The sequence below is a fragment of the Electrophorus electricus genome, chromosome 3 (assembly GCF_041902795.1).
Source record: "Electrophorus electricus isolate QZ-2024a chromosome 3, ASM4190279v1, whole genome shotgun sequence".
NCBI lineage: Eukaryota > Metazoa > Chordata > Actinopteri > Gymnotiformes > Gymnotidae > Electrophorus > Electrophorus electricus.
In genome coordinates, this window is record NC_137499.1 from 22056996 (window position 1) to 22082588 (window position 25593).

General features: G+C 48.2%; 1 protein-coding gene and 1 long non-coding RNA gene across 6 annotated transcripts; one reads left to right on the forward strand and one right to left on the reverse strand.

Annotated features, from left to right (window-relative positions):
* Positions 1-506: 506 nt before the first annotated feature.
* Positions 507-21835, forward strand: LOC113578864 (endonuclease V). 5 transcript variants are annotated; one of them, XM_035528882.2, is made up of 9 exons: positions 520-630; positions 1108-1279; positions 2050-2184; positions 3128-3167; positions 3254-3366; positions 5903-5971; positions 6229-6357; positions 11925-12012; positions 20523-21835. In XM_035528882.2, the coding sequence occupies exons 1-8, from the start codon at positions 590-592 to the stop codon at positions 11979-11981; spliced, it is 756 nt and encodes a 251-aa protein (XP_035384775.1). In that variant the 5' UTR covers positions 520-589; the 3' UTR covers positions 11982-12012; positions 20523-21835. The 5 variants fall into 5 exon arrangements, with proteins under 5 accessions (XP_081566732.1, XP_035384775.1, XP_035384772.1 ...); XM_035528879.2 differs by lacking the exon at positions 20523-21835 and adding an exon at positions 13794-16677; XM_035528883.2 differs by lacking the exon at positions 20523-21835 and adding an exon at positions 16080-16677.
* Positions 18516-20030, reverse strand: LOC113578845 (uncharacterized). Its single transcript, XR_003410801.3, has 2 exons — positions 19557-20030; positions 18516-18980 (listed from the first exon to the last, which is right to left on the reverse strand). It is a non-coding gene; the product is annotated as an uncharacterized LOC113578845 (long non-coding RNA).
* Positions 21836-25593: the final 3758 nt, after the last annotated feature.

Genomic DNA, 25593 nt, shown 5'->3' on the forward strand with positions numbered 1-25593 from the left:
TCTAAGTAAAACAAACGGGTCCTTTTAAAAGCATTTTTTTTCCAAGTCCGGATAGGAGCGTCTGCTAAATTTAAATGTCAGAATATGCACTCAAGTGTACCACCCAGTTTTGTCGCAACTTTAATTTTCCCAGTGTCGAACTCGGTAACCTTGAAACCCCGTGACGGTTAAAAGTGGTAGAAAACACACAACCACACATGCAAGCATTGCAATTATAGATTTAACTACTTAATGCCTTACATTTGATATAAAATATTTTTTAATCGTTTAGTGTGTTAAATACAAAACCCCAAAACAAAAAAACACAACAACGTTCAGGCTGTCGTACATGACGGAGAAGAGGAAGCAAAACTGAAGATACAGCCATGTGTGCTGTGGTCGGTAAGATAACCGTGAACTTTGTTCCATCTTAGAGAGAGAGATTAAAATTAATTAATTATCTAATTATCTGGGCTATTCCGACACCTTTTGTAGTTTCTGCCTCTTTAAATGTTATCTCTGGTCCCGCCCTTTCTTACCAACGTCACACCCCTACTTTCACGATGCGGAAGTGGGACGTTTCCACGCGATCCCGAGCACTGCGTGCTGGATGTTGTCCCCGGGCGAGGAGCTGGTGAAGCGCTGGGAAAGGTTTGCTTTACTTTCAAATGCCGATGTTCAGTTTAACATTCACAACATTCGCTTTCTACATCCTCAAAAAGTCAACACGGTCTAGAGGCGGTTAGCTGTACGTATGCACAGCATACTGAGGGGGGAGGTGATGGTGCAGCAAGCTAATAATGATGATGATGATGATGAGAGGGAACCGACAGCAACCTGCATCTTCACCACATCCCCGCACTGCTCCCTGGCGGGGATGAGAGCCAAGGCCTGCATCTAAGGGTGCGCTTTAATTTACGGCATTTCGCTGATACTTTATCCTAAGCAACTTACAATTATGACTGAGTACAACTTGAGGGTTAAGGGCCTTGTTCAGGGGCCCAACAGTGGTAGCTTGGCAGCGGTGGGACTTGAACCAGCAACCTTCCAATTACAAGGAGAGTACCTGAACCACTGAGGCGCCACTGCCCGTTAAGGCCCACTACAAGCTAAGATGTGTGTCCGCAGGGAGCAGGTCTGCCTGAAGGAGCGCCTGTTGGAGGAGAACACGGAGGCCTGGCAGGAGAGCGGCAGCTTTAGCGGCCTGGCCAGGGTCGGTGGCGTCGACTTGTCTTTTATTAAAGGCGACGACTTAAACGCGTGCGCTCAGCTCGTGGTGCTGAGCTACCCCGACATGCAGGTATGGAAGCGCTCTCGTGGTTTTTTTTTGGGGGGGTTTTTTTTTAGACATTTATTGATCGTAACGTTCGCTGACCAAATTATTGCCCAGTGTTTCCAGCGCAAGTCAAAAACCCTCTCAGCTCGGTCGCTGCAGGTCTCGTCTCGACTTTGATTTTAAGACGCAGACCTCAAAAGTAAGGCTGTGATTGGCTGCGAGTTCCACAGTGTGATCAAAAACAGTCTCAAAGCTGCTGAACGTTCACTGACGGGCACTGAAGCAGCCTGAAGGAACGTTTCTCGTGAGTGGCTGCACTTGGATCTGTCTGTCTGTTACAACCGTCTGTCCATTGCGACGGTCATCCAACTTTCACTCTTTACGTCTTTCTCGTTCATGAAATCTCGTTAGTACCAATTAATTTTAGAGATTTTCCGAGAAATTCCAGCCGGTGGCCAAGTTTGCGTAAGCACGTAATGAATTGCACAGAACCGCGTCACCCCACGTTACCCAAGTGACGCTCCCGTCACCCGCTGCTGTGACGGATCGTGACACCTGCGTCGCTGTTCCTCCCCTCGGGTTTCTGCCTGCTGTCAGCGTCACGCTGGATGAGGGCTTGCGCTGTGGCCCGGGTCCCAGAGGGTCACCATGGCAGCAGGCACCACGGTAATTAAAGTGCCAGTCAGGGGCTGCATGACACGGCAGAATGAGATGGCGTGAGATGTTGAGTGTTTCTCTCTCTCTCTCTCTCTGTCTCTGTCACTGTCTCTCCCTCGCCGCCCCCTGCCCGGTAGCTGCTGTATGAGGACAGTGAGATGGTGACCCTCACTGCCCCCTATCTGCCAGGGTATCTGGCCTTCAGGGAGTGTCCACCACTGCTTCAGGTTCTGAAGAGGCTGGAGGGAGAGAAGCCCTGCCTCATGCCACAGGTTATACACACACACACACACACACAATGAAATGAATCACAGACACACCTACAAAGGCTGCAGACATAAGCATACAGACTAACAAATCACGCACACCTCAGTAGATCAGAACAACACACACCAAGAACACAGCACAGGCGTACGAGCATCTTCCAGTTATAGCCAACCTCACAGAAAACCAAGTGCCATAAGGGTAAAGACTTGCCCACCTGCATTACATCATGGTTTTGTACGACAGAAGTTTTTTAAAAAGGCATGTGCCTCTCTCCCATATGCGCGCACGCATGCACACACACACACTCATCGGCATGCCCTCTGGTCATGCATTCATGGTTTGCTTGGAAAAGATCTGATCTCTGGGTTTAAATATAGCCTTCCGGACCCATTACTGGTTTGTACCGTTTCGACTTTCGCAAATAAGACTCACTTCTGACCCGATGCGTGTCTTCGCAATTGAAAAGTTGCACAGCCCGATTGCTTTTGCGGGTGCTTGGCGAGCCCTTGGCGTGATTCTCTCTGTCCCTCTCTCTCATTCCCACCCACAGGCATCGGTTCATCTACTGTAAAGTCTTCTCAATCGCAGCCCTCCTCCTCCTCTCTCACTCGGCCCATGTACAACTCCTACTCTTTCTCTCTCTCTCTCTCTCTCTCCTTTTTCTCTTTTCCTCTCCGTCTGTCGCGTGTTCGCTGTCGTACCATCACCGCCCCTTTCAGCTCCTCCTGGCCACTCCCGCCCGTCCCCCGTGTGTCTCTCTCCCTCTCCGTATTGTACGCTGACTAAGTCTCTCTCCCGTCACCCGGCCATCTGAGTCTCTCCTGCCTAAGCACGATTCTTGGCCCCGTCCTCCTTGTTTGTTCACTGATGAATGTTTTCTCAAGTTTACTTTCTGAATTCCTTTTTTTGTTTGTCGTTCCCCCCCCCCCCCCCCCCCCCCGGTGGTAGGTGCTCTTCGTGGACGGGAACGGTCTTTTTCATTACCGAGGTGAGTCTGCCACACAGGGGATGGCACCACTGAAAGACTGAGTTAATTGATACTGAATTCATACCGTGTCGGGTTGGTCTCTCCAGAGTTTGGCTTGGCATGTCACCTTGGAGTGCTTTCGGACCTGCCCTGTGTGGGCGTGGCCAAGAACCTCCTCCAGGTGCAGGGAGTGATCAGAAGTGAGGACCACCTCTCACAGGTACGACGTAACGAGCGTTTGGATCGTGCTTTGAGCACTGGTTGGTTCGTCTCGGTTCATCAGGATTCATCATGCATAGATCTTTAACCTATAGGGGCGCAACTTTAAGATAGCAATAAGTTTTGGCCTGTTCTAGCTCTGGGGATAGTTTAACCATGTAAAGCCCGTCAGCTGCGTCAAGTGTACGTCTCCACGATGAACTCCTCCGCAGATCAGTCCTCCACCAGCCAAGGCACAAGTGCAGTATCGTTGCCGATGTCACGTGCAGTAGTGCCATAATCCTGCTAATCGCATGTTTAAAGCTGTCCCTGTGTAGTAGAGCACACGCCACACGTGCAATAATTGTCCTGACTGCAAAAGTGCAAAAAAAAAAAAAAACATGCCTGACTGCGTAAAGTCGTTAACAGAATCCATACAGTAAATTTGTTAATGGCTGAAGTGCAGTAAAGATGCCGGGGATCACCTCCGACAAAGCTGCCAAAGGTGCACATGCAGTAAAACTGCTTAATGGCACACGTGCATAATAAATCTGTTGGTTGCAATAGCATCACTGACTTCACAAGTACAATAACATTGCCAATAGCATGCATGCCATTTAATCTGCTAAATTTACAGTAAAGTACAACACAGCTGTGTAATAAAAACGTGTTGACAGTACACCGTGTGAAGGCCACACTCGCAGTGGTGCTTTTTACAGCCATTGTGTAAAAATGGCGCCAGCAGCGTACGTGCAGACAATAACGCTGCACACTGCAGTGAAGCCGCTAACAACGTGGCTAACGGCGCACGTGCAGTGAAGCTGCTGGACACATGTGCCTTACAAAGTCGTAGGCATGTGATAAAGCTGTTTGGTGATTAGTGCCGGAGACCATAGTCACTTCACCCACACTGTGGCTAATGGCCAGAGAGCTGATCTGGGCACTGGTTTCCCAACCAGGACTGTGGGGTTTTTTGGTTGTTGTTTGTTTGTCTTTGTTTGCTTGTTTGTTTGAGAGGAAAACTACGGTTGGATCAGTCGTGATGCTTTTTACCGTTTGTCACCACGGCCTGACGCACCCACGTAGCTAACCAGAGAAAGGGATTGCAAGACCTAAACAGAAAAATCTTTTTGTGGGAGGAAAGGTTTGGTTGTCGTGGAGAAGACTCACTGTTTGGGAGGAAGCTACTCAGGGAAGAAGAAACATTCTACTGGAAGGAAACAGTTCACCGCGGAAAAGATCTACTTTAGTGGGAGGAAAAGATTGTCTGTAGTGGGAGGAGACGTGTCGTAGTGGGAGGAATAGATTACTGGGATGGGAATACCAGGAGGGGAGCTCTGAGCCAAAGGAGAGCCACGTGTTTGGAAATGTCAGCACGTGCTTAATCGTGTAGGACAGGAAGGGTGAGTGGAGATAAATCAGAGCTATCGCAGTCAAACCGGAATGCCGGGATCCTGCCCTGTCTTTCACCTAGCAGCCTCCGAGCGTTAAACGCGCTGAACTGTTCCAGGATCAGCGGGAGCTCTGCGGAAGGCCAAGAGACTCCTCTGTGCGGTTATTAACCTGCAGATGAAAAGGTACACCCACAGAGAGATGAGCTATACCTTCATATCCTTACAGAGAAGTTCAGTAGAGAGAGGAAACTGACAGAGACTAAAAACAGGAGAGAAATGGAACTCGAGACAGAAGAGGATGGAGAGGAAAAAATTCCGTGTAATCATTGATAAACGACAGAAAGATGTTAGGGTAGATGTTTTGGACTGGCTGCACCCTCAGCAGATCTAAACCTCATGCACCATGCACTAAAACTATGCCAAACAGGCCTGCGATGCATTTCAGATACATTGAAGTCATTTGAATGAGGGAAGCATGTTGCCATGCGGTTGTGTAACTGGCAGCCAGATTGGCCCTGTTTCTGAATCCAGGTGGGAGACGTCGTTCTCACGCGCGCTCACTATTTTAAGAGCTGTCACCTTTCCGCACGTTGCATCACTTTAACACCCAGCTCCTCCCGCGCGGTATTGTGCTTCCTAGAGGTGCCTGGTGGGTGTCGAAGTGTGTAATGGGTGTTTCCCAGAGGGTGTGTGTGTGTGTGTCTATACGTATATGAAATGAGTGCTTTTCCAGAGGGGTTGAGCTCCACAGCATAGGGGAGTAGCTGGTGATGTCTTTCTGAGTCTGCGTGCTTGTCATTTGTTCAGTCTTTGTGGTGATGAACTGAGATCTGAGCACAGAGATGAAACTCTGAGAGGTCTTACTGTATTCAGTGAGAGAGACAGTATCTCCTGACTTGCAGCAGAGTTATAAAAGAGACTGTGTGTGTGTGTGTGTGTGTGTGTGTGTGTGTGTGTAAGTACGTGACCCTACCTGTTCCTGCTTGCCCTGTAATGTTTCTCCATGCCCCTGTCTGTTTCTGCTTAACCCTAACTGCACCACTCCCCCCCCCCCCCCCGCCCTTCCTAATTTGAACTCTGCAAGAAATCCCAGATGTTCTGCAATTTCTCAAAAGAATTTCTCTCTCTCTCCATCTCTCTCTCCCCTTCCACCTCTCCTACCAGATTAGTGCCCTGAAGAAAGCTGGAGATAGTTTCCCGTTGGCTGCTGCTACTGGGAGAATACTCGGGCAGGTGGGTTACTCTGGAGCTCGCCTACACTCCCTCCAGGCTTCACCCACACTCACTTTACACTCCTCCCACACCACTCTAGACACTTCTATGGTCCCACCCACATCCCCCCGTGAATCCACCCACTTTTCGTCAAGACCACATTTGGCAGAGCCGCACTGTAATGTTACTCAATAAGTAATGTTATTTCATAAGTGATCTGTATATAATTGTTACACTGTGTGTGTGTGTGTGTGTGTGTGTGTATAATGTTCCTCCAGGCCCTGAAGAGTTCAGACAGCAGTTCCAAACCCGTGTATGTGTCTGTGGGCCATCGTATCAGCCTGAATACTGCGGTCCGGCTCACACACTCCTGCTGTCGTTACCGTGTGCCCGAACCCATCAGACAGGTACACACACACACCTGAGCACACTACCGCATACATACACATCTGCACTGATACCTGGACCCAGATAACCCTGAACCTATGTGGCATAGCCATACTTGAGCTGCTATGACAGATACACACACACACACACACACACACACACACACACACCAATAAATTATGCCTGATTTGTCACTCATTTTAAATGATTCTAGTGCCAAACCCTTTGTGAAGACAACATGCAGTCCAGGACAGGCATGTACACTGCAGAAAGGCCTTTCTGCCTCTAGGAGGTGCTGTTCAGCTATAGTATACCAGTGTCATTCGGCGTTGACATCTCTGTATATCATTACGTTCGGCTTCTTTCCCTTAAACAGCATCTGATTCTGCAGTGCAGTCATGATGCATCTGTGTGTCATGGTGTACAACTCACACACACAGGTATTTGAGCACTGGTGTGCAGCCCATCTGTGTGTAGTAATTCAATCAGAGGGGAAATAACATTGTAGCCGTGTGCCTACTGTGTGGCAGCAATGTGATAGAATCTTTAACTTCTGTCAACTACTTGATAGTTCACCCCCCCCCACCATTTTTTCTACCTCCCTCTAGCTTTCTCGTTAAGGAACACACCCTCACAGCTAGCCCTCAATGTGTCATATTCTCAGCAAACCACACGACACATTATTGTGTACATAGTCTCTCTGTCTGTCTGTGTCATACACACACACACACAGGCCAAAAGCTCTCGGTACACTTTCATCACAGTCTTGGTATGAAGGCTCTCATATCTAGGGCACCGACAGGGGACGGTCCCACCCGCAGAGAAGGGCGGGGGACGAGCAGACCGGAAACAGGGTGAGATGGGTGGTGTTAGGATGAGGGCGCGTGAGAGATGGTTCTGGGAGAGATTTCATGTCAGTGAAGGAGTATTTTTAGGAGGGAAGCCGAGAACGAGAGACGGGGAGAGTGTGGGAATCACGGTGAAGGTGGAGAGAGGAGGGGGGGCGAGAGAGAGAGAGAGAGTTGGGGGGGGGGGGGGGTAGAGAGGCCAAACAGAACTCTGCTGCTGTCTTCACCTCCACTGGCAGAGCAGAGTGGGAAGCTGAAATAAAAAAGCGTTGGCACTCCGCGTGTACGAAACCCCCGGCACCGAGAGGACATGGTTTCCTCGTGTCTCTGATGGATGTCCTGGACCCTGCATCTCCTGTAGGGCTCCCACTCTCCTCACACTCTGTCCACCTCCTCTTTCATCCTTCCCTCTTTTTCTGTCGTCTTTCCCTCTCTCACTCTCCATCCTGTTTTTTCTCTCCTTTTAGCAAATATCTCCCGTAATCGCTGCTAATGGCCACTGCGAACTCTTAAATCCAATTAGTGACTAACCAGCCCACATCAGAGAAGGCCATTGCCATGGGAACACCACGCATCCAGCTGGGTGAAACTGGGAACACCACGCATCCAGCTGGGTGAAACTGGGAACACCACGCATCCAGCTAGGTGAAACTGGGAACACCACGCATCCAGCTGGGTGAAACTGGGAACACCACGCATCCAGCTGGGTGAAACTGGGAACACCACGCATCCAGCTGGGTGAAACTGGGAACACCACGCATCCAGCTGGGTGAAACTGGGAACACCACGCATCCAGCTGGGTGAAACTGGGAACACCACGCATCCAGCTGGGCTGAACTGGTATTTGGCTGCTAGCAGCTTTAATACCAAGTGGATCGACTACGTACATGACATGGCAGGGACTTTAGTTTGGAAAACAACTGTGTTGAGGTCCTAATGGTACCCTTTAAAAAACAGAGAACCACGTTCCCTGGAAACTGAGCAACGATGTTCCGTTCCTGTTCTTGTTGCCGTGTTTCCCACTCGTTTCCTTTCTTGTAGCCGTGCCCCCGAGCAGAAAATGATAGCGCGAGAGTTTGCTGTTCCTTCTTTTCCTTTTTGCTGCGGTGGAGATGGCAGCCCTCGCTAACGCGCTATACTAGATCCGGCACAAACTCGATCCGGCTGTTGGAGCAGAGTGCCGCGGTCCAAGTGACCAGAAGCACAGTAATTAAGCGGTCCCAGCGTTCCTCATTCATCACCCCAGCCGGGCCGGGTTTCTCATTGCACGCAGGTTGCATATGGATGGGGGCCAGTCTGACGGCCACTGCAGGTTTTTATTTTTATTTATTTATTTAGAAGCAAAAGAATATAAAGAAAAAAATCTCCTCCTCACATGCATGCTCGCATGTGCGTGGCCATGCAGTAGACTAAGTAAGATGCATTTGAGCACTCGGTCCCTGTTGTGTCTGCAAGTGGACGTTACAGTGGGGCAGTTTCTCTGCTGATGCAGGCATTTGTTTGGGGGCTGCGGGGGTCTGCTTTAGCCCTCCGCTGTCCTGCCTGCCGTGATGCGTTCTGGCACAGTGCTCCCCCCTCCCCAAAGGCGTTATAAACCCACCGCAGCTCCAGTGAATCTGGCAGAGAGGAACCACACCTGCTGCCTGCAGCGGGTGCGAAGGAGGCGTCGTTGTCTCAGGCACCTGTAGCGACCAAGGATGAGGGACACGCATGAAGACGGAAGGAGAGATGGAGGAGAGTGGAGGAACAGGCAAAGAAAAGAGGAGAAAATTCTGAGACAGATGGGGGGGGGGGGAAGTGGGAGGAAGAGATGGGGGGGAGAGAGAGAGGTCTCCTCAGTTGAACAAATTCAAACCAGAGTGTTTCTGTGGCTCTCAGTGGGATTGTGGGTACAGTGAGAACACTGGCATTCATTTGTGTTTCCCCTACACACACACACACACTACTGGCTTGAAATTATTTTTCAGCATCCTGATTTATTTTCTTATTTTCACATTCACATCATCTAGCTATTATCATAAAAGCTTTTTACTTTCCGAGTCTTTCCGAACCAACAGTAACCGGAGTCTTTATTGCATTTTGAATATTAATCTTCTCATTCTGCAGGGTTCCACAGTCTTGTTACCATGTGACTGTCACTCTATAATGTGCCAGAGTTGCAGAAAAAAGCCCCCTGGTGTGTTTATGGGCATCACATTGGTTTGGTTGTATTCTGGCAGGATCTCAGTCTTGGGCCCCTGAAATACTTCAGCCCCTCCCCGATCCCCTACTCCCAGCCAAACAGCTTCCAGAAACGGACCTAATGACATAATTTCCTTCTGTCTTCAGTTATCAGCTACACATTGTCAGTGTGTGTTCGTTAGTCGTCACCACCTACCCCCAAAGGATTGACATGAAACTACAGATACCATTTTGTTTGTCCAGCCGCAGACTTGAGTGGGAATTGAGCTGGTTTTTCCACACAGTGTAACTGAATACACAAACTGACCATGTATTAGCATCATCCTGTCAGAAAATGTTGGCATATTTGACTTAAGGTGAGTTCAAAACACTGGCGGAATTAGGATCTTCTGAGCCGTGATGAGAAAGAAACCAGCACTGTACACACACAGTGCCAACATAATTAATGATCCTTAATGAGTGTTTAGAAGGTGAGGGGACAAGCCCCAATCCAGCCCTCTGGTGAAGACCTAAGCAGGGCATCGCAGACAGAACAATTATTGACTTGATTTACTGCGTTCATTGTTTACTGAAGCGAGCCGTGAGCTGAGAGCGACACTGCCCCGTGTGCCTCTGGTTTGCACTAGTCAAAGATTTATTTCTACAACACTTTCTTCAACACCTTGTCACGAAGCAGCTTTACACATGCCTGAATCCAGATCCCTAATGAGCAAGCCAAGGAAAACAGTGGCACGGAAAAACTGCCTGGGCAGGGATTTGGGAAGGGACTTTGGGAGGACCAAGACTGACGAGGGAAGCCGTGCTCCATCCTCTGTCCTCCATGCTCCGCTGGGCGGGCCGGCTAGCACGTGTCCATGATATATGATGTCATATTTAGAACAATAGGACATCATCTGTTTTGCTTGTTCCGCCCTGTCAATCTGTGAAGCATGTGTACAATTACAGCACACAAACATGCAAGCAAGCGGGATCACAAATGCGGATGCGCGCACACACACACACACACACACACACACATGCAGGCGAGCATACATGCACACGCCAGATTTTCCCATGGGACTCTTCCGATGTGCCCGAACAAAGCAAAATGGGCATACACACATCATGCTTAAACTGGGTCCCTGTACATGGTAAACACACACACACACTCTCATACGCACCAGCTAGTCTCTGTTTATGCTCATTACACACTGACCCTGTCTCAGATGAGATTATACTGGAATCCTATAGTAAAAATTAGTTTAATATTTCTCTTTCTGTTTCTCCCTTTGTTCTGTCCTCATCCATGTTTTTAATTCTTTCTCTCTCCCACTCTTCATCCAGCTTCCTTTTTGTTCTGGCCTCCTTTTTTCCCAGCTGTTTCCTCTCTCTACCTCCTCATCTGCTTCGATGTCACAGCCCAGGCCAGTGCTAAACCACACCGCGGACACCGCTAGCCGCAACTTTGAACTTTTTTTGAGCTTCCCTGACATCTCTCTTCTGGCTTGCTGTCCCGCCTGCGCTCCGGGGCGGAGTGGGGTTTGCGTTTAAAAGGGGATCAGGTGCCATCTGATTCTCTAGGCATGCTGGGGATATTAGTCATAGTTTGGCTTTATGGGGGCTTCCTGTGGGCAGCAGACGGACGCTCCTGTCAGAGTGGCAGAAGGCTTCCGGAGAGGAGTGCGCGCGTGCGCACACACCCTAACACTCAGCTGCAGCTTTTTGTTCTCTCTCTCGCGCACACACACAAAGTCAGTAGCAAGTTATGTAATTCATACAAACTTGCACCTCACACACATGAACAGTTTTGTCTAACTGTGTGCTGAGTCAAATCTCTCACACACAGATGCTCGCACGCGCACGCACACACCAACGCACATCTTTATCTGCAAGTTGAGTCACAAACACCTTGTAGGACAGACGCTGGGAGATAGCCCAGTTAACGGCCGCGTGAGGACCGGTGAGGCGCTCATCCAAACTCGCTCTGCGGAGCACGTTATGTAATGCCAACAAGCTTCACCAGGCCTGAAACGTCCAGGCTAAGGACGAACGTGAGAACTCGCCAAACACTAACTTTTTGTTGCTTTTTCATTAGGCCTTTTCACTCAAAGCCAGTTTTACTTCCTCACATCACAGTTATCGTCTGTTCGGCCTGTTGTACTCCAGGCTTGTCCTTCAGTTTTTAATCTTTAAGCGTGTTGCTTGGGAACAGCTGAGCGCCCTGGGATGTGAGAGGTTAACTGGTGATGCTGCACACCTGTGTGAGCAACAAGCTTGAAGTACCTGCCATGGGTTCTAGAATGGGAGAACGTTCTAGAGTTGTTGCCCACGTTGACTTCCAGATGACTTCCTGTCCTTGCGCCTGGCACTGTTGAAAAGAGACTGAGTTATAAATGTAGAGGGAAAAATGGAGCGTGGCCAGGCTACTGCTGCGATGATACCCGAGTGATTGAAAGCAGTTTAGGGAAAAAGATCAGGTCTGGGTTTGCTGTGTTAATGTAATAAGTTGGTGGCTCTAAAACATTGAGTGTGAGGATGAGACTGGCTCACACTTTTCTGTCTGTGTGTGCATTCTGCAGGCTGACATTCGCTCCAGAGAATACCTGCGAAGACGGTTCCCCTCTGGTCCTCCGTAGACACCCCCCCCCCACACACACACACACAGAGGTGAGTCTCTGTATAGACACATACAGAGGGATGAGTGTCTGCGCACACACACACACACACACACGCACACACAGGGATGAGTCGGCATAGACCCATGAGTGGGCCAGACCTCAGAAGCCTCAGTTTCTACTGGGAGTGAAACGTTACACTCCAGATACATCTCTCGTGTTCACGTCTCCTTTGATCTGGTCTCTTTTGATGTTTGTCTGGGGAGATGAAAAAGAATGAGACATATGAAGATATGATCTGTATTAAAATTCCGTTTGATAATTATTATTTTTGTTCTTGTTTTTTTGTTACGTTTGTTGCCCTCAGCGTCACTGCAGACCGATCAGTGGGGCGTAAGTGTGTGTTTTGTGGTGTCGCAGCTACACTGATTTCACTTTGCACTTAAATCGTAAAACAAAGTTCCATTTAGTGCTGTGTGCTGTTTAAATAGGTCACACTTATGTGTGCGGTGTGGTTACGTTCATGTGTGGACCGGTGCTCCACCCAGAACAGGAGGACGTCGGAGTAGACAGAGAGAGAACCAGTAGAGTCTTAGAGACTAGACTATTAGGGTATTAAACACACTACTTTGTGTGGTAGCACAGCATAGTGTTACCTTGCTCTAAATTCACTTGTTTCAGCTGATGAAGGTTTCGGTTATATGCTGATAAATAATTTGGTTCTTAGTTCATAGTTTGTTTATTGGCTCATAAGAAGTTTATTATTTCATGAAGAGTTTGGTTATTAACTCATAAAGGGTTTGGATTAGAAGCTGATGGTTATTGGTCAAGAACACACTGAGCTGTGCAGTGCTGAGACTCTCTGAGACTGCAGGCCCAGGACTGAGCACTACTACTGCTGACCAGAGACCTTCCATGAATCACACTGTTGGTAGCCTCCTTCTGTATCAGAAATGGTGAAAGAGAGAGGCATGGAAGTAGAAATGTGGTAGTACAAGAGAATTCAACTAGAGAAAACGAGAGGAGATGGGAGTATGCTTTGATCTGTAACACACACACACACACGTATACACTTCCATCCCTCTGCTCCCTGTCTGTTCATCAAAGTCTATGAGTGTATCCCCACATCACATACACGCAGTGGAAACACAGCCTGTGCCTACACCGGTTTCTGGGGCGGTCCCCGGTTCAGGGCTCTGTGATCTTGAAGCCTGTCAGAACCATGAACAGTGGTGCAGTCTCCCAGGGGTAGGTGGGGGGTGGGGGGATGGTTGTCACCTTCATCCCATCACAGTTATTCAAAAGACTACAGCTCTGCCTCATTGGGGTTCTCACTTTCTTTCTCTCTGTCTCCCTCTCACTTCCTTCTCTCTCTCTCTCTGTCTCTCTCTCTCTCTCTCCCTCCCCCCCCTTTGATATCTTTCTATCTCTTTCCTTTCTCTCTCGCTTTTGGTTTGAGTTTCTGTTAACACCACATGAGGCTTGTGTTGTCTTTTTTTTTTTGGCTTTTACAAAAAGGTGGCAGCTGTAAGGAGACGGAGGAAAGTAAGAGAGACTTTAAACAGCTCTTCGTCACCTTCTTGCTAACTGGCGTTCATCCCCCAAACACACTCTTCTCGCTAGAAGTCACACACTCGTCTTCCTGTGTTGTGCACAGGGACACAGCTACTCTACTGCTTAGCTTGGTCACACGGTTACAGCAGAAGCCGCTCACCAGAGGCAGGGCCGTCCTGCCCTGGAGGTCATTTGAACTGGTCCGTTTAACCCTTTCATGGGTGAGGTGAGTTTATTTCTAGAGTTCATACTCTCATCGGAAATTCCCTTCGCTTCTAGAATTTTCAACGCACTGCTTGAATTCAAGGATGTCAGTGGAACCCCTCAAATGGAGTCCTGGACAGGACGGAGTTGTGTCGTCACCATAAAGATGGGGCTGTTGGAATCTGATTGCAAAGCAGTCCAGTCGGCAGCTTCCTCCCAAAGGTGTTACGGGAAGGCTGGCCTGAGATCAGCTCCCAAGGATACGCGTCTCCTGGGTGGGCATGCGTAGGACAGCTGTCTATACTCTCATAAATAATCCATGATGCACATCCACAGTGGAACATGTGTGTGTGTGCAGGTGTGTTACTGAGGAAATTGGATTGTAAACAACTCACAAATTACAGCTCAGGATTAGATTCAGATTAAGATCTTGTGATTAAGATTAAGGCTTGTGAGCACTAAGAGCGGAAGCTTCTAGCATCAGATTTTAGACAGTAGCGCTCAGTGTGTATGTTCAGCAACACTATTTATCAGAACACACATACATACACACGCCCTGAAAGCAGTACTGAGTGCCCGAGGCTACAAGAACAGCTACTGCGTGCATGCACACACACACTCCTCCTGCAACGGCATACAGTCCAGAGAAATGCAGAGGATTAGAGGTCCAGACCTTTGATCCCAGACGTGCTCAGGATTCTCTGTGCTGCCCAATCAGCAGAGGAATTTGCTCGTGTCTGTTCCTCACAAAGTATTTGCCAACGCAGGTGTCTTTGATACAGGGCTTTGTCCAGTCAATATGCATAATCACTCACCCTGCCCCAACCCATGGAGGCACCACTGTTGCCTCGTTATACCCCCATAAAGGGGAGAACATCATGGTTTCACTGAGTTAATTGGTATGATTTCCACCCCTCAGCCAGAGCAGGGGAAACCCCTCCAAAGTGTTGGGGTCTTTCTGAACCAGGAGGGAATGGAGAGGAGCAGATCAAGGCTACAGGCAGAAGCATACGATTTCTGTGCCTTTGATCCCAGTTTGTTTGATCTTAGGAGCATATCAGGGATCGTTTGGCCATGCCTGGTTTCTAACGGGCCTAGGGAATCGAGGCTCGAGGTGTGAGTGTTGATATCGACCTGCACCAATTACAGTTTCCACTGCAATGAGAGATTTTTTTTTTTTACTTTGAGCCACATGTTTCAAACTGTCGGTTCAACAGAGAGCACAAACTATCGAAACCATTTTTGGGCTTCACTACAAAAAGATTATCAATGATTAAACACTATTTGTAATTGTGCGGACACCTGTGGCCATTTTTCTCTTCCTACTAAAACATCTGTGTGTAAGCCCAACCTAAAGTAAAGTTGACTAGTTGATTAACTGCTCCGGCCCTTTACACGCCTCTGGTCCTCAACAGTCATTCCCTGCTTCATTTCTGCTTTTTCTTTAGATAAAGATTACAAGGAGTAAAGAAACTAAAGCTTAAAAAAAGCCCTTGAGAAAAACAATAAAAGTTTCCCTTTGAAAAAGAGAAAACACACACCATAGGAATAAAGTGGATGCAAAATCAGTTGGCAATTGTGCATTACAAATGCCCTGTTGGCATGGTCATTGATGGATTGCAGAGCAGCTACATGGGAGTACCCACTAGGCCTGTCAGATTGGTCTGCACCTGCACCTTACCACGACCGCTGTACATGTCCTTCACATCAAAGCACTTCAAGTGGATACCTTTCAAACTGCCAAGGGCCCAGAAAGGAAGGGACTCTGGATTTGGACTTTGACAGACAAAGAAGGGGACGTACTGTTCCCAGTGCTGGCTCGTGGCATGTCCATCCCTTTAAAAGCCTCTGGTCTTCAATACTCATTGCCTGCTTCACCCTCCGGGTGGGTCCTCAGTCCGAGTCTCCAGCCAAAAAACGAAAACTGCCATATATCTCCTCAGAGAATTTACAGAGTCATATGAAAACCTTCGTAAAAACTGGAGCCTAAAAGATGTTGTCTAGATGTAGAAGCCCCTCCCCCCACATGCTCCCGTGGTTAACATGGCGCTTTCTGCTGAGCACAGGGAAGTTTATTTACTTGTAAAATCCCATCTCAGAGAGAGAAAGAGAGATAAGTAGAATATTTGAACTGTACACCTCAGCTAACGGTGCCCTTGAACACTGAAAGGCTGGAAGTTATTTTTAGGTAGTCAATTAGTAGTAATCTCTGGTGCCATTCTCTTTAGAGAGGGCCTTTGCTAACACCAAAGTCAGTGCAGAGCTTCCGTACACACTGAACATTTTCAGCTGCCCTGCTTTACCCCAGGAGATCGCCACCAAGGGCTTCCACCACTCACAAACACATGTCTCTGTTTCCAGGGCATCAATTGGTCAGTTTGGACTTTTGAAAGGACCAATCAGCAGTTTTGGCTAGTTTCATCATCCCTCATACATGGATCACGTTTTGTAATTGTTTCCCCATCGCTGCTTGGACACCCGATGGGATCTGTGCATCCTCTCTGCAGCCATATGAACTCCGCACACGGATCCGGTCCATTCATCCGGGTGGTTGGAGTTGCACATCCTGCTATGTTTCATTAAGCATAAACCATGGCATCCAAACCGTCTTTGACACACCCACATTCAGATGTTGGCTCCAGTGTTCAGAAGAAAAAAGCAAAAGCCAAAAGAAGAAGAACCGGAATGGGGGACCCCAGAGGTCATACAAAGCCTTAACCAGCACCACGTGGTGTTTTCCTCCCAGCAGAGACTGTTACAGACAGAACATGGCAATGCCGATATTCAAACTTGAGTTTTGAGTAGCGGTCAACCAATGTGGCCAATTCATGTTTGCACTTGTGTAGCGTGTTGTCTGTTGCACTGTTGTTTTTATGTTGCACCATGGTCCTGGAGGAACATTGTCTCGTTTTTGTTGTGTACTTGTATATAGCTGAAATGACAATAAAGCCACTTTGAACTTTTGAACTTTGAACTCATGTTTTTTTGTTTGTTTTTTTGGGGGCGGGGGGTTTATCGGTATCAGCCAAATAAAAAGAATTTCTCAAAGTATCGGTTCACCACTAGTTTTGGTTCTCTCTCTCTCTCTCTTTCTCTCTCCATCTCTTTGCTGTCTTCCTCTCTGTTACTTTTCATCATCATTGGCCCTTTCTGTTCATCTCTCCTCTCTTCTCTCTCTTCCCCCTTCTCTGCCTCTCTTCCTCTTGTTCTCTCCATTGATGTACATGCCTCCTTTTTTTTGTGAACTCCTCCTTTTTCGTGGAGTCGAGCTAAATATTCGGTCGATTAGTTACTTTGTCAAATTAAGTACAATCACTTTGAAGTTTGCAAGGGTTGGTTATGGTGGAGCACTGCAGCCAGCTGTCCCTCTGGAGATGTGCAGGTTCCCGTGGATGATGGAGAATTATTGGTATGCGTTTGGAACGTGGTGGAGCGTGATTGGGGAATTCCGCCACGAGGGTGAGGTTCCTATACTGTGCCAGAGACGTAGGGGTTGCCACCGCAACACCTACCAAACATCCGATCGCTGGTGGAGAGTGAAGAGAGCAGGAGAGAGAGGGATAGATGGAGATAGGAGAGTGAAAGAGTAGGAGACAGAGAAAGAGAGATCTTTGGAGAGAAAAGAACGAAGGGGGAGAGAAATTAGATGTGTACCGTATGTAGTTGGGAGTGGGGTGTTGGCGCGGCTGCCAGGTCTTGTTTGAGCCCACCCTCATATGGATAAATATTAATATGGCAGCAGCTGCTAGTTGAACATCATCCGCTTCAGACCGCTGAGCTATGCGCTGTCGCAATCTGGCAACCGGGGCATTACTTACACCACCAGTGATCTTGGATTGGCTTTCACGTGTGTTAGTACGCGCACACAGACACACACACACACACCCCTACACATTCGCATACATGGACACTGATTAGTGCCAGATACGTACGCAGTACCTACATAAACGCCTGCGCTGGCAGAAGACTAGACAAGTAGATCCAGTGGAACAGACAGATAATATCATGCAGTGTTGTGCAATATATAAATACACATACACACACACAAACACACACACGCACTGGCACAGAGGCGAATGGCATTAATTTATTTGTCATTCTGCTCACACCCACTCTTAAATCCCAGTGACAACAGTAAAACATTTTGAAAGATTTAATCTCACAAGAACAGGCATTTTCATACTCAGTGTGCGTGTTCTGTGTGTAAGGACCGTGTACACCTCGTACACATGTAATTTGTACATGATGTGTGTGTATATATTTTTCTCCTCAGCCCACCACTAGTCACATGAGACTCGATCGCACACAGAGGACATATGGGTGCATTTAGAGAGATGTACGCTGTAGCGCACTGGGGCAACCCTCCACTTATTACAGAACAAGCCTTATCCCTCTGGGGATTAGTACGGTGCATCTGTTCGGGTGGGGGTTAGTGTGTGCCGTCTGTCGAGGGCAGAGTTAAAGGCAATGTTCTCTAATGGGAACAGTTGCCTGCTGGTGGAGAGATTAGTACAGTGTCCTGTTAGGAGTCCCTCTGTTAGTGGGATTAATGTAGCTAATAAATGAAGATATGTTTGATGGGGGTTAGTACTTTCACACTGTTGTGGGGTGTGGGGGGACCCTTTTTCAGGTCAATCCCTTGTTTATTTAAGTGAGTGAATCCCTTGTTTGAGCGCATCCATTCTTTTAACAATTCCATATACAGTGCCTTCAAACATTTTTAAGTCATCAGCATTACAAATTACCCTCATTTTGTGCCATCATATTTTATTTTAAAAGAACGACACTCAAAATCAATTAAATGATATTGGTTTATGTAAGCACATATTCTGTGGCAAAAAACAACTACTAAGTGAAAATGCCATTTGCTTTAACATTAATCTCCTGTGCTGTGGAATCTGGATTGGCAGACTGAGCCCTGACTGGGACAGCTGGCATGATTCATTTCAACAAATTCACCTTTAATTCAGACTGTGGATCTGAAGGAAACATGTGACGATGAAGACCAAAGAGCGTTGTAATGATTTTTTTTTTTTTTTTTTTTTTTTTTACTTAGGTAGTTAATTTTACTAGATCATTTTTTCTAAGTTAGAGGCATGCAAACAGTAGGAAAAGGCCGGTAAGTTATATCCATATATATGCTACGTTTGGGGAGCCCAGTGAGAACAGTTGCATCAGACGTGTGGAAGCTTCACCATATCACCCAGGCACTGTCTAGACGAGGCTGTCCTTCGAAACTCTGCGTGGGAGCAAGAAAAGGACCTGGAGGGAAGGCACAGACATGGAACAGTGACTTGGCTGGAGCTACAGGTTTGGTGAATGAAACTGGAGTGAAAGTGAACCCAGTTAACAATATCGACAGCTCTGCATATGACTGGCGTGTCCTGGATGGCCAGAAGGAAGCCATTGCTGCGGAAAAACATCAAAGCACGTGTGGCGTTTGCAGAAAGCATGAGAGTGGAGAAGCGTTACTCAACAAACACCACCCCGACAATGAAGTACGGGGGTGGTGGCACCGTGTTGTGGCGATGCGTTTCACCGCATGGACCGGGCATCTGGTAAAAACTAAAGGCCAGATGGATGCTGTAAATACAGGGACTCGCTGCATTTATTTTATAACAATAAAATGTATTTGGAAAAATTTGCTTTAAGAGTATATTGTTCCCGTATTTCTTTCTTACACGCCAATATGTGCAGGTTTTGTAATCCAGACAAACTCGAGGACTTAAAAGCTTTGGATACTTCTCAAGGCACGTTATGCGTACGAATGCACGTGCGCGTTCGCATTTCTGCAGTCGTGTCTTTCCCCCTCCCCGGTCCCATGACACGTTCACACACCCACGCGCTGGCTGCCTTCCCTGGGCGACTTTGAAGCCGTCTGCTGTCCTCTAGCTGTCTTCCCCGGCCGACGCAGGAACGCTGCGACATTTCCAAACGTTTATCCCGAAAGCCCGAGGCCCAGCGGGGGTCTCACCCTCTACGCGCGGTCAAGCCGGGAGCGAGCCGGTGTAATGCTTTGTGGATCTGGCTGAGCTAAAGGCTCCTGGCGTATCACACCGTAGATTTGCACGATGGTGCAAAAATATAACGGTTACGTAATTCCCTTCCGCGAGCCTCCTCCGGCGCGCAAACGCTGGGAGTTCAGCAGAGAAGTGAAGATGAATAATCGAAAGTGTTGAGTCGCTTTTTAAGTCGCAGATAGCGTACACACAGTCTCGTTTCGTAGCGTTACTCCACGGACCTCGCACGGTATAAGCTGTAACTAGGACTACCTGAGTAATGGACATGATTCTTTGTGTTGGTCAGATGATATTTGTTGTGTAATAACTGACGTTTGAGAGAAGGGTCACGCCTGAAACTCCGCCCAGCTTGCCAATATCCAACACATACCACCGAGCAACAAAAATTCTACTGTTTGTTTGTTTGTTTGTTTCCTTATAGTGGACCTTATAGTACATCTTCTGCTTTCACATACAAGTTACAGGGCAATTAAATTTTACATTAGTTATATATTACTTATTCATAAATAAGGTTTTTATTACACTTAAAATATGGACAAACTTGTAAAATGTATGTGATTTTGGTGTGTATGTCTGTCTCTTGAGTGTCCAGCAGTAGAGGGGCAATATAGAGGGGGTCAAAATTCCTTGGTACCATCTTTCCATACTCTACATAATAACATGGGAACACACTGGAACAGCAAACTCTGGGAGAAAGTCTGCAAGCATATTTGGGTCCAACATGCAAAAATTCATAACAGGTTTAGTTGTTTTTTGCTTACTTGTTTGTTTGCCTGTTTTGCAGCAAAAATCATCGTTGGCCAGTGTTCTCTGGTTTTCCTCGGCCCCTCCCTCGTCTTCCCCTCCTTGCTGTGCCGCTCCTCCACTCCTCCTGCTCCTGTGTCTCAGTCGCTCCTTCAGGAGTTCTGGGAACTCTTCCGTCCGCACCTGTGGGGCCAACTGTTGGATGTGCCTGCTCTGGGTCTAGTAACGGAGAGCACGTGCTCCCGATGCCGTAGCCTGTGGTCCGGTGTGTGGACCGCTGTCGCGGCTTAAAAGCCTGTGGGTGTTTTGTGGAGGTGGATGTTGCCTGCATGAAATTTGTGTGCTTCTCAAGAAAAAGGAAGCGTTGAAAGCCTCGTAAATATTTCCGCTGCAGTCGAGAGAAGAAAATCTCGGCCTTCATTAGACACGTTGCTTAACAGCTGCCTGATCTGTTGTACGCACCTGTAACCTCTCTCTCTTTTTCACGCTCTCTGTCTCTCTCTCTCCCTGTCTGTCTGTCTGTTTTTGTCTACAACCCCCACTCTCCATCTCTCTCTCTCTCTGTCTGTCTGTTGTCTACAACCCCCACTCTCTGTCTCTCTCTCTCCCTGTCTGTCTGTCTGTCTGTTGTCTACAACCCCCACTCTCCGTCTCTCTCTCTCTGTCTGTCTGTCTGTCTGTCTGTTGTCTACAACCCCCACTCTCCGTCTCTCTCTCTCTCTCTCTGTCTGTCTGTCTGTCTGTTGTCTACAACCCCCACTCTCTGTCTCTCTCTCTCTCCCTGTCTGTCTGTCTGTCTGTCTGTCTGTCTGTTGTCTACAACCCCCACTCTCTGTCTCTCTCTCTCCCTGTCTGTCTGTCTGTTGTTGTCTACAACCCCCACTCTCTGTCTCTCTCTCTCTGGCTCCTGGTGTCCCTGAGTATCAGCATGTCTTCATTAGGGCTCCGATAAAACGCCTCACACGGAGAGATAGTACAACATCGGTAAAATCTCGGTCAACCCCCCCACCCCCACCCCCTTCCCAAAGCGAAGTGCACGGCTAAGCTCCACATCTCTGCTCACAGCTGAGCTAATGAAGTATAATTAGCGCTAGATACGGCAGTAAGTGCTAAGGGAAGCCGTCATGCTCGGATTGCCCTCAGGGCACAGAGAGTACAGAGACTGAGCTCTTATTAAGATCTCTGGCTCTGTGTGGGGATCGGGGAGGAGGGCGTCTGCCTCGCTCTGTGTGTGCGCAAGTGTGTGTGAAGAATTTAATAAAAATGTAACTAGTACTGTACAGACTTGCACCTGTTGCTCTGTTCACTAGAAGCATAAGAAGTACATACATATTTATAATTTGAAGTTTGTTATTTTGGTGATTTGTTTGCTCTACTGCAGTAGTAGTTAGTCAGCGCCGCGCCCGTGGTTCAGAGGTACCTGCTCTGTGTAGTAAACGACAGCTGTCGTCTCCGCCGGTCTGCTCCATTTTCAGCCACGCCGTGCTCCAGGACACTGGTCTGTGTGTCGATTACATCCACAAAGGACCGCGCACGTTACCCCCCACCACCACCAGCAGTGGAGGCCAGAGATTGGGGGTGCAAATGGGGCTCCCCGGCTTGGAGATGAGGGGCGTTCCTTGGGGACCCCCCGGCCCCCTGTTACAGAACCCCTCCTCCATCTCTCAGTCGGGGTTCCTGTAGGGAATATATAGCCTCTGAAGAAATGAACGGCTTGGGAGAATGTTCAGAGTGGGGCCTCCTCCACGCGTACCGCTGCCAGGGTAATTCCCAGTTGGAGCAGAGAGGACAGGTAAGAACTCCAAATGCCAGACTCTCATTTTCCGTGTTTTTTAGAGAAAAGCCTTCATCATCATCATTTTTTTTTGTTATCTTTCACACCGGGCCTGTGAGGTTACGATTGCTTCTGTTCGTCGGCGTGATCTATGCTCATGTCACTGTTCATATATCTTTGTGCGCGTGTGTGTGCGTTTGTGTGTGTATTTTAGTTAATAATACTGTAGCAGTGAGTTGTGACTGCAGTGGAAATGAGAAAATATTGTGAATGTTTATGAGGGTGTTTCCAACAGCGTCCAGCACAGCCATAATGAAGCACCCCGGAGGGGTAGGAGGGGGTGGGAGGGGTGGGAGGGGTGGCAGTAATAACCCCACCTGCATCTGTAAGTAGCTCCGAGCAGGAAAACGCTGACTACAGCAGTGCGTGCATGTGTGCATATAGCCCTGTTTTGTGAGCACATATATTCCAGTGCCTGTGTGTGTTTGGCTGTCCATGAGTGTTGTTTATATGTTTGTGTTTCTGTGTGTGTGTGTGTGTTTTGTTATGAGTACAATATGTCCTTTCTGTTTTATTTAAAGATAAATAAATAAATAAACTGAAGTGTGTGTGAGTGCATGGTGAAGCTCTCATAGTTTGTCCAGTCACTTACACACTGCAGTGAAACATACTTGTTAGGGTTTGTTGTTGTTGTTGTTGTTGTTGTTGAAAATCTTTGTCAAACCTTTGACACTCTGAGAATGGCCATGAAGCTTAGCACATGCATAACTGGAGATCGTGCGTTTGATTTCACCGAGACATGGCAGCATGCTGTCAGCGTTGCGGGAGGGCGGAGTCAGGATGCTGTCAGGGTTGCGGGAGGGCGGAGTCAGGATGCTGTCAGGGTTGCGGGAGGGCGGAGTCAGGATGCTGTCAGGGTTGCGGGAGGGCGGAGTCAGGATGCTGTCAGGGTTGCGGGAGGGCGGAGCTCACATCAGTGGGCTGGTAGCTATGCCCGCCTGTACCAGAACTCCGATGCGAATGCCGGAAGGACGGCAAACCTCCCAGATCGCCACATTCGGCTGCACGCAACGTCGTACGCAGTCATGTGGGACGCGAGACTGGAGAGACGCTGGAGGGCGCTGGAGCGGAACATCGCAGAAGTGTGTAATCACCGTCTCCGCACGCTGGGCTAACGCTAGCATCAGAGGGCCATTAGGCAAGTGCAAACACAGCAGCATTGTGTTTGGGGCGGAGGGGCGGAGCCTAAGGCTAGAGTCACTGGCGCGGAGGAGGGGGCGGGGCCATCAGAAGTGCTGAGGGGAGCAAAGAGCACAGGCACACAGGAGGAGAGAGAGGAGGGGCGGTGGGAGGAGAGGAGAACGAGGAATAATGAGAGAAAGTGGAGCGGCAGTGCTGGGGAGGATTTGGGGGAGGAATTCTGGATCACAATGGAAAACCTGTCGGCGGCAGGGAGAGCATAAAAAGTCATAAATCGGCATCTGGCCGGATGGCCTGTGTGTTTTATAAGTGATGGGAATGCACAGACGGAGAAAGGCCCGTTTGCGAGGGCGGGGAAGCAGAGTTCCCTGCTCCGGCTCCCGTTTGGGCAGAAGAGCCACAGGCGGACGGACATGTCGGGAACACTGGAAACCACAGCGGTTTCCAGAAGCCATGGCGTACAGATTGAGAAGTCGGGGTGTGGGGGGTGTCGATGCGCTTCGCAAACAGATCACGCAATCGACAGGATGGCGTCCAATAACTGAACAGATTCTAACATTTTAACGCCAGCCAAGGCAGTTTCTTTTACGGGCCGTTTGCAGCCTGGGATGCAGCTATTGATCTGCTCGTTCAGAATTCAGTTTAACTGAACGCCGGGCGCAAAAACATCTGTGTGGTTTATTAGGGCAGTTCTCTCTTACTTGGTCGGTCGGTCTCTCTCTCTCTCTCTCTCTCTCTCTCTCAGTATTCATATAACTGGATCAAGGGCAAATAAATGTAGCTCCCCCCCAAAAAATTATTTATGTAGCTTCCCCGCAAAACAGTTTTATTTATGTTTATCTTAGAAGTGAGTGAATATTCTAGACTGTTCTGTCCTATCTACGCAGGCTGTCCGGGTTACGGTGCGAAATCTTCGATAAGACGACAGGCTCCGCCCCCTACGTCTCGTGTTCCACGGCGCAGTAAACTGTGCTGGGCTACTGATCTCAGACCAGCACTCAGACCTACACCTCTGTCTTCTAGTCAAATGTCAGAACCGTCTCAGCTGCAGACGCTGCCTTGATGTTTCTTGTGGCACGTATGTTCCTTTATTCTGCTTCTAGATATCGTGGCTTACTCAGACTAATGTCAAGTGAAATAATTCATCGGTACTTTTTGTTTGTTTCCTTCACAAAATCTCAGAATCAGTTACACCTTTAGCAACTCTTCATTCTTCTAATTACAATAAAAACTGCAGACTGGCCCTAGATCAGCTGTGTAAACCTACAGCAGCCGTCCCCACCCCCTGAACCCGTAAGTGCTAATGTCTGAAACGTGACCTGTGCTGGAGCGTTAGGCTGAGAGACTTCCGCACAGCACTACCATTACCCTGTGTCTGCTGTGTCTTCACTCTGGCCTGGCTAACTGCCTCAGTGTGACAAACTCTCCACGGGCTTTCAGATGGCAGAGGCATGGCACTGAAACAGGGCCGCCCTCTCCGTCCATGCTAGTTTTATTGCCACGGATTATTGCCCACAATGTCTGATGCTCAGTGTGTACAGTAGGGCTGCTGGTTGGTTGATCTGATTGGTTGGATGGCTGGCCAATTGACTGATTGATTTGAATCAGTTATGCAGGAAAACTGACTTATAAGAGTATCTAAGCTAGCACTGAGCTATAGCTCCTGGCTGCGTAAGGTTAGCTGCTAAGTTTAATGACACCTTCATCGTGGACTCTTAAAGAGCGGATCCGTTTCCCTAGTGCCAGGGGTGGCAATGGCAGGGGTTTGCTATAACCACCATCTGTGTTTGAGCTTATTGATCCTGAGCTCTGTAGTTCTCTGTGTGCATATGTGTCTGTGTGCATATGTGTGTGTGTGTTAGTCTCCAGGTGTGGAGGACCTTACTGAAGAGGATCTAGAAGATCTCTGACCAGTGTGGTGCGTGGTGGGGGAGTGAGTGAGTGAGGGGGGCATTCTTGATATGATTCATGTGTATTTATAAAACAGCACTTTTTTACAATGAAACAGTAAAACTGAGATTTTAATGAAGTGTAATCTGACTGGTTTACTGAACGATGAAGGGCTATGTAAAAGCACACAGTGGAACAAATGGCCATTGTTGATTACATGCTGTAAATGTAAATATAAATGTGTGTG

What these genes read in the sequence shown, in the direction of transcription:
- LOC113578864 (XM_035528882.2), top strand. Translation starts at nt 590, where the DNA reads ATGTTGTCCCCGGGCGAGGAGCTGGTGAAGCGCTGGGAAAG. An exon ending in CTGGGAGAATACTCGGGCAG is followed by an intron (nt 5,972 to 6,228) that starts GTGGGTTACTCT and finishes ATGTTCCTCCAG; the next exon opens with GCCCTGAAGAGTTCAGACAG. An exon ending in TGCCCGAACCCATCAGACAG is followed by an intron (nt 6,358 to 11,924) that starts GTACACACACAC and finishes TGCATTCTGCAG; the next exon opens with GCTGACATTCGCTCCAGAGA.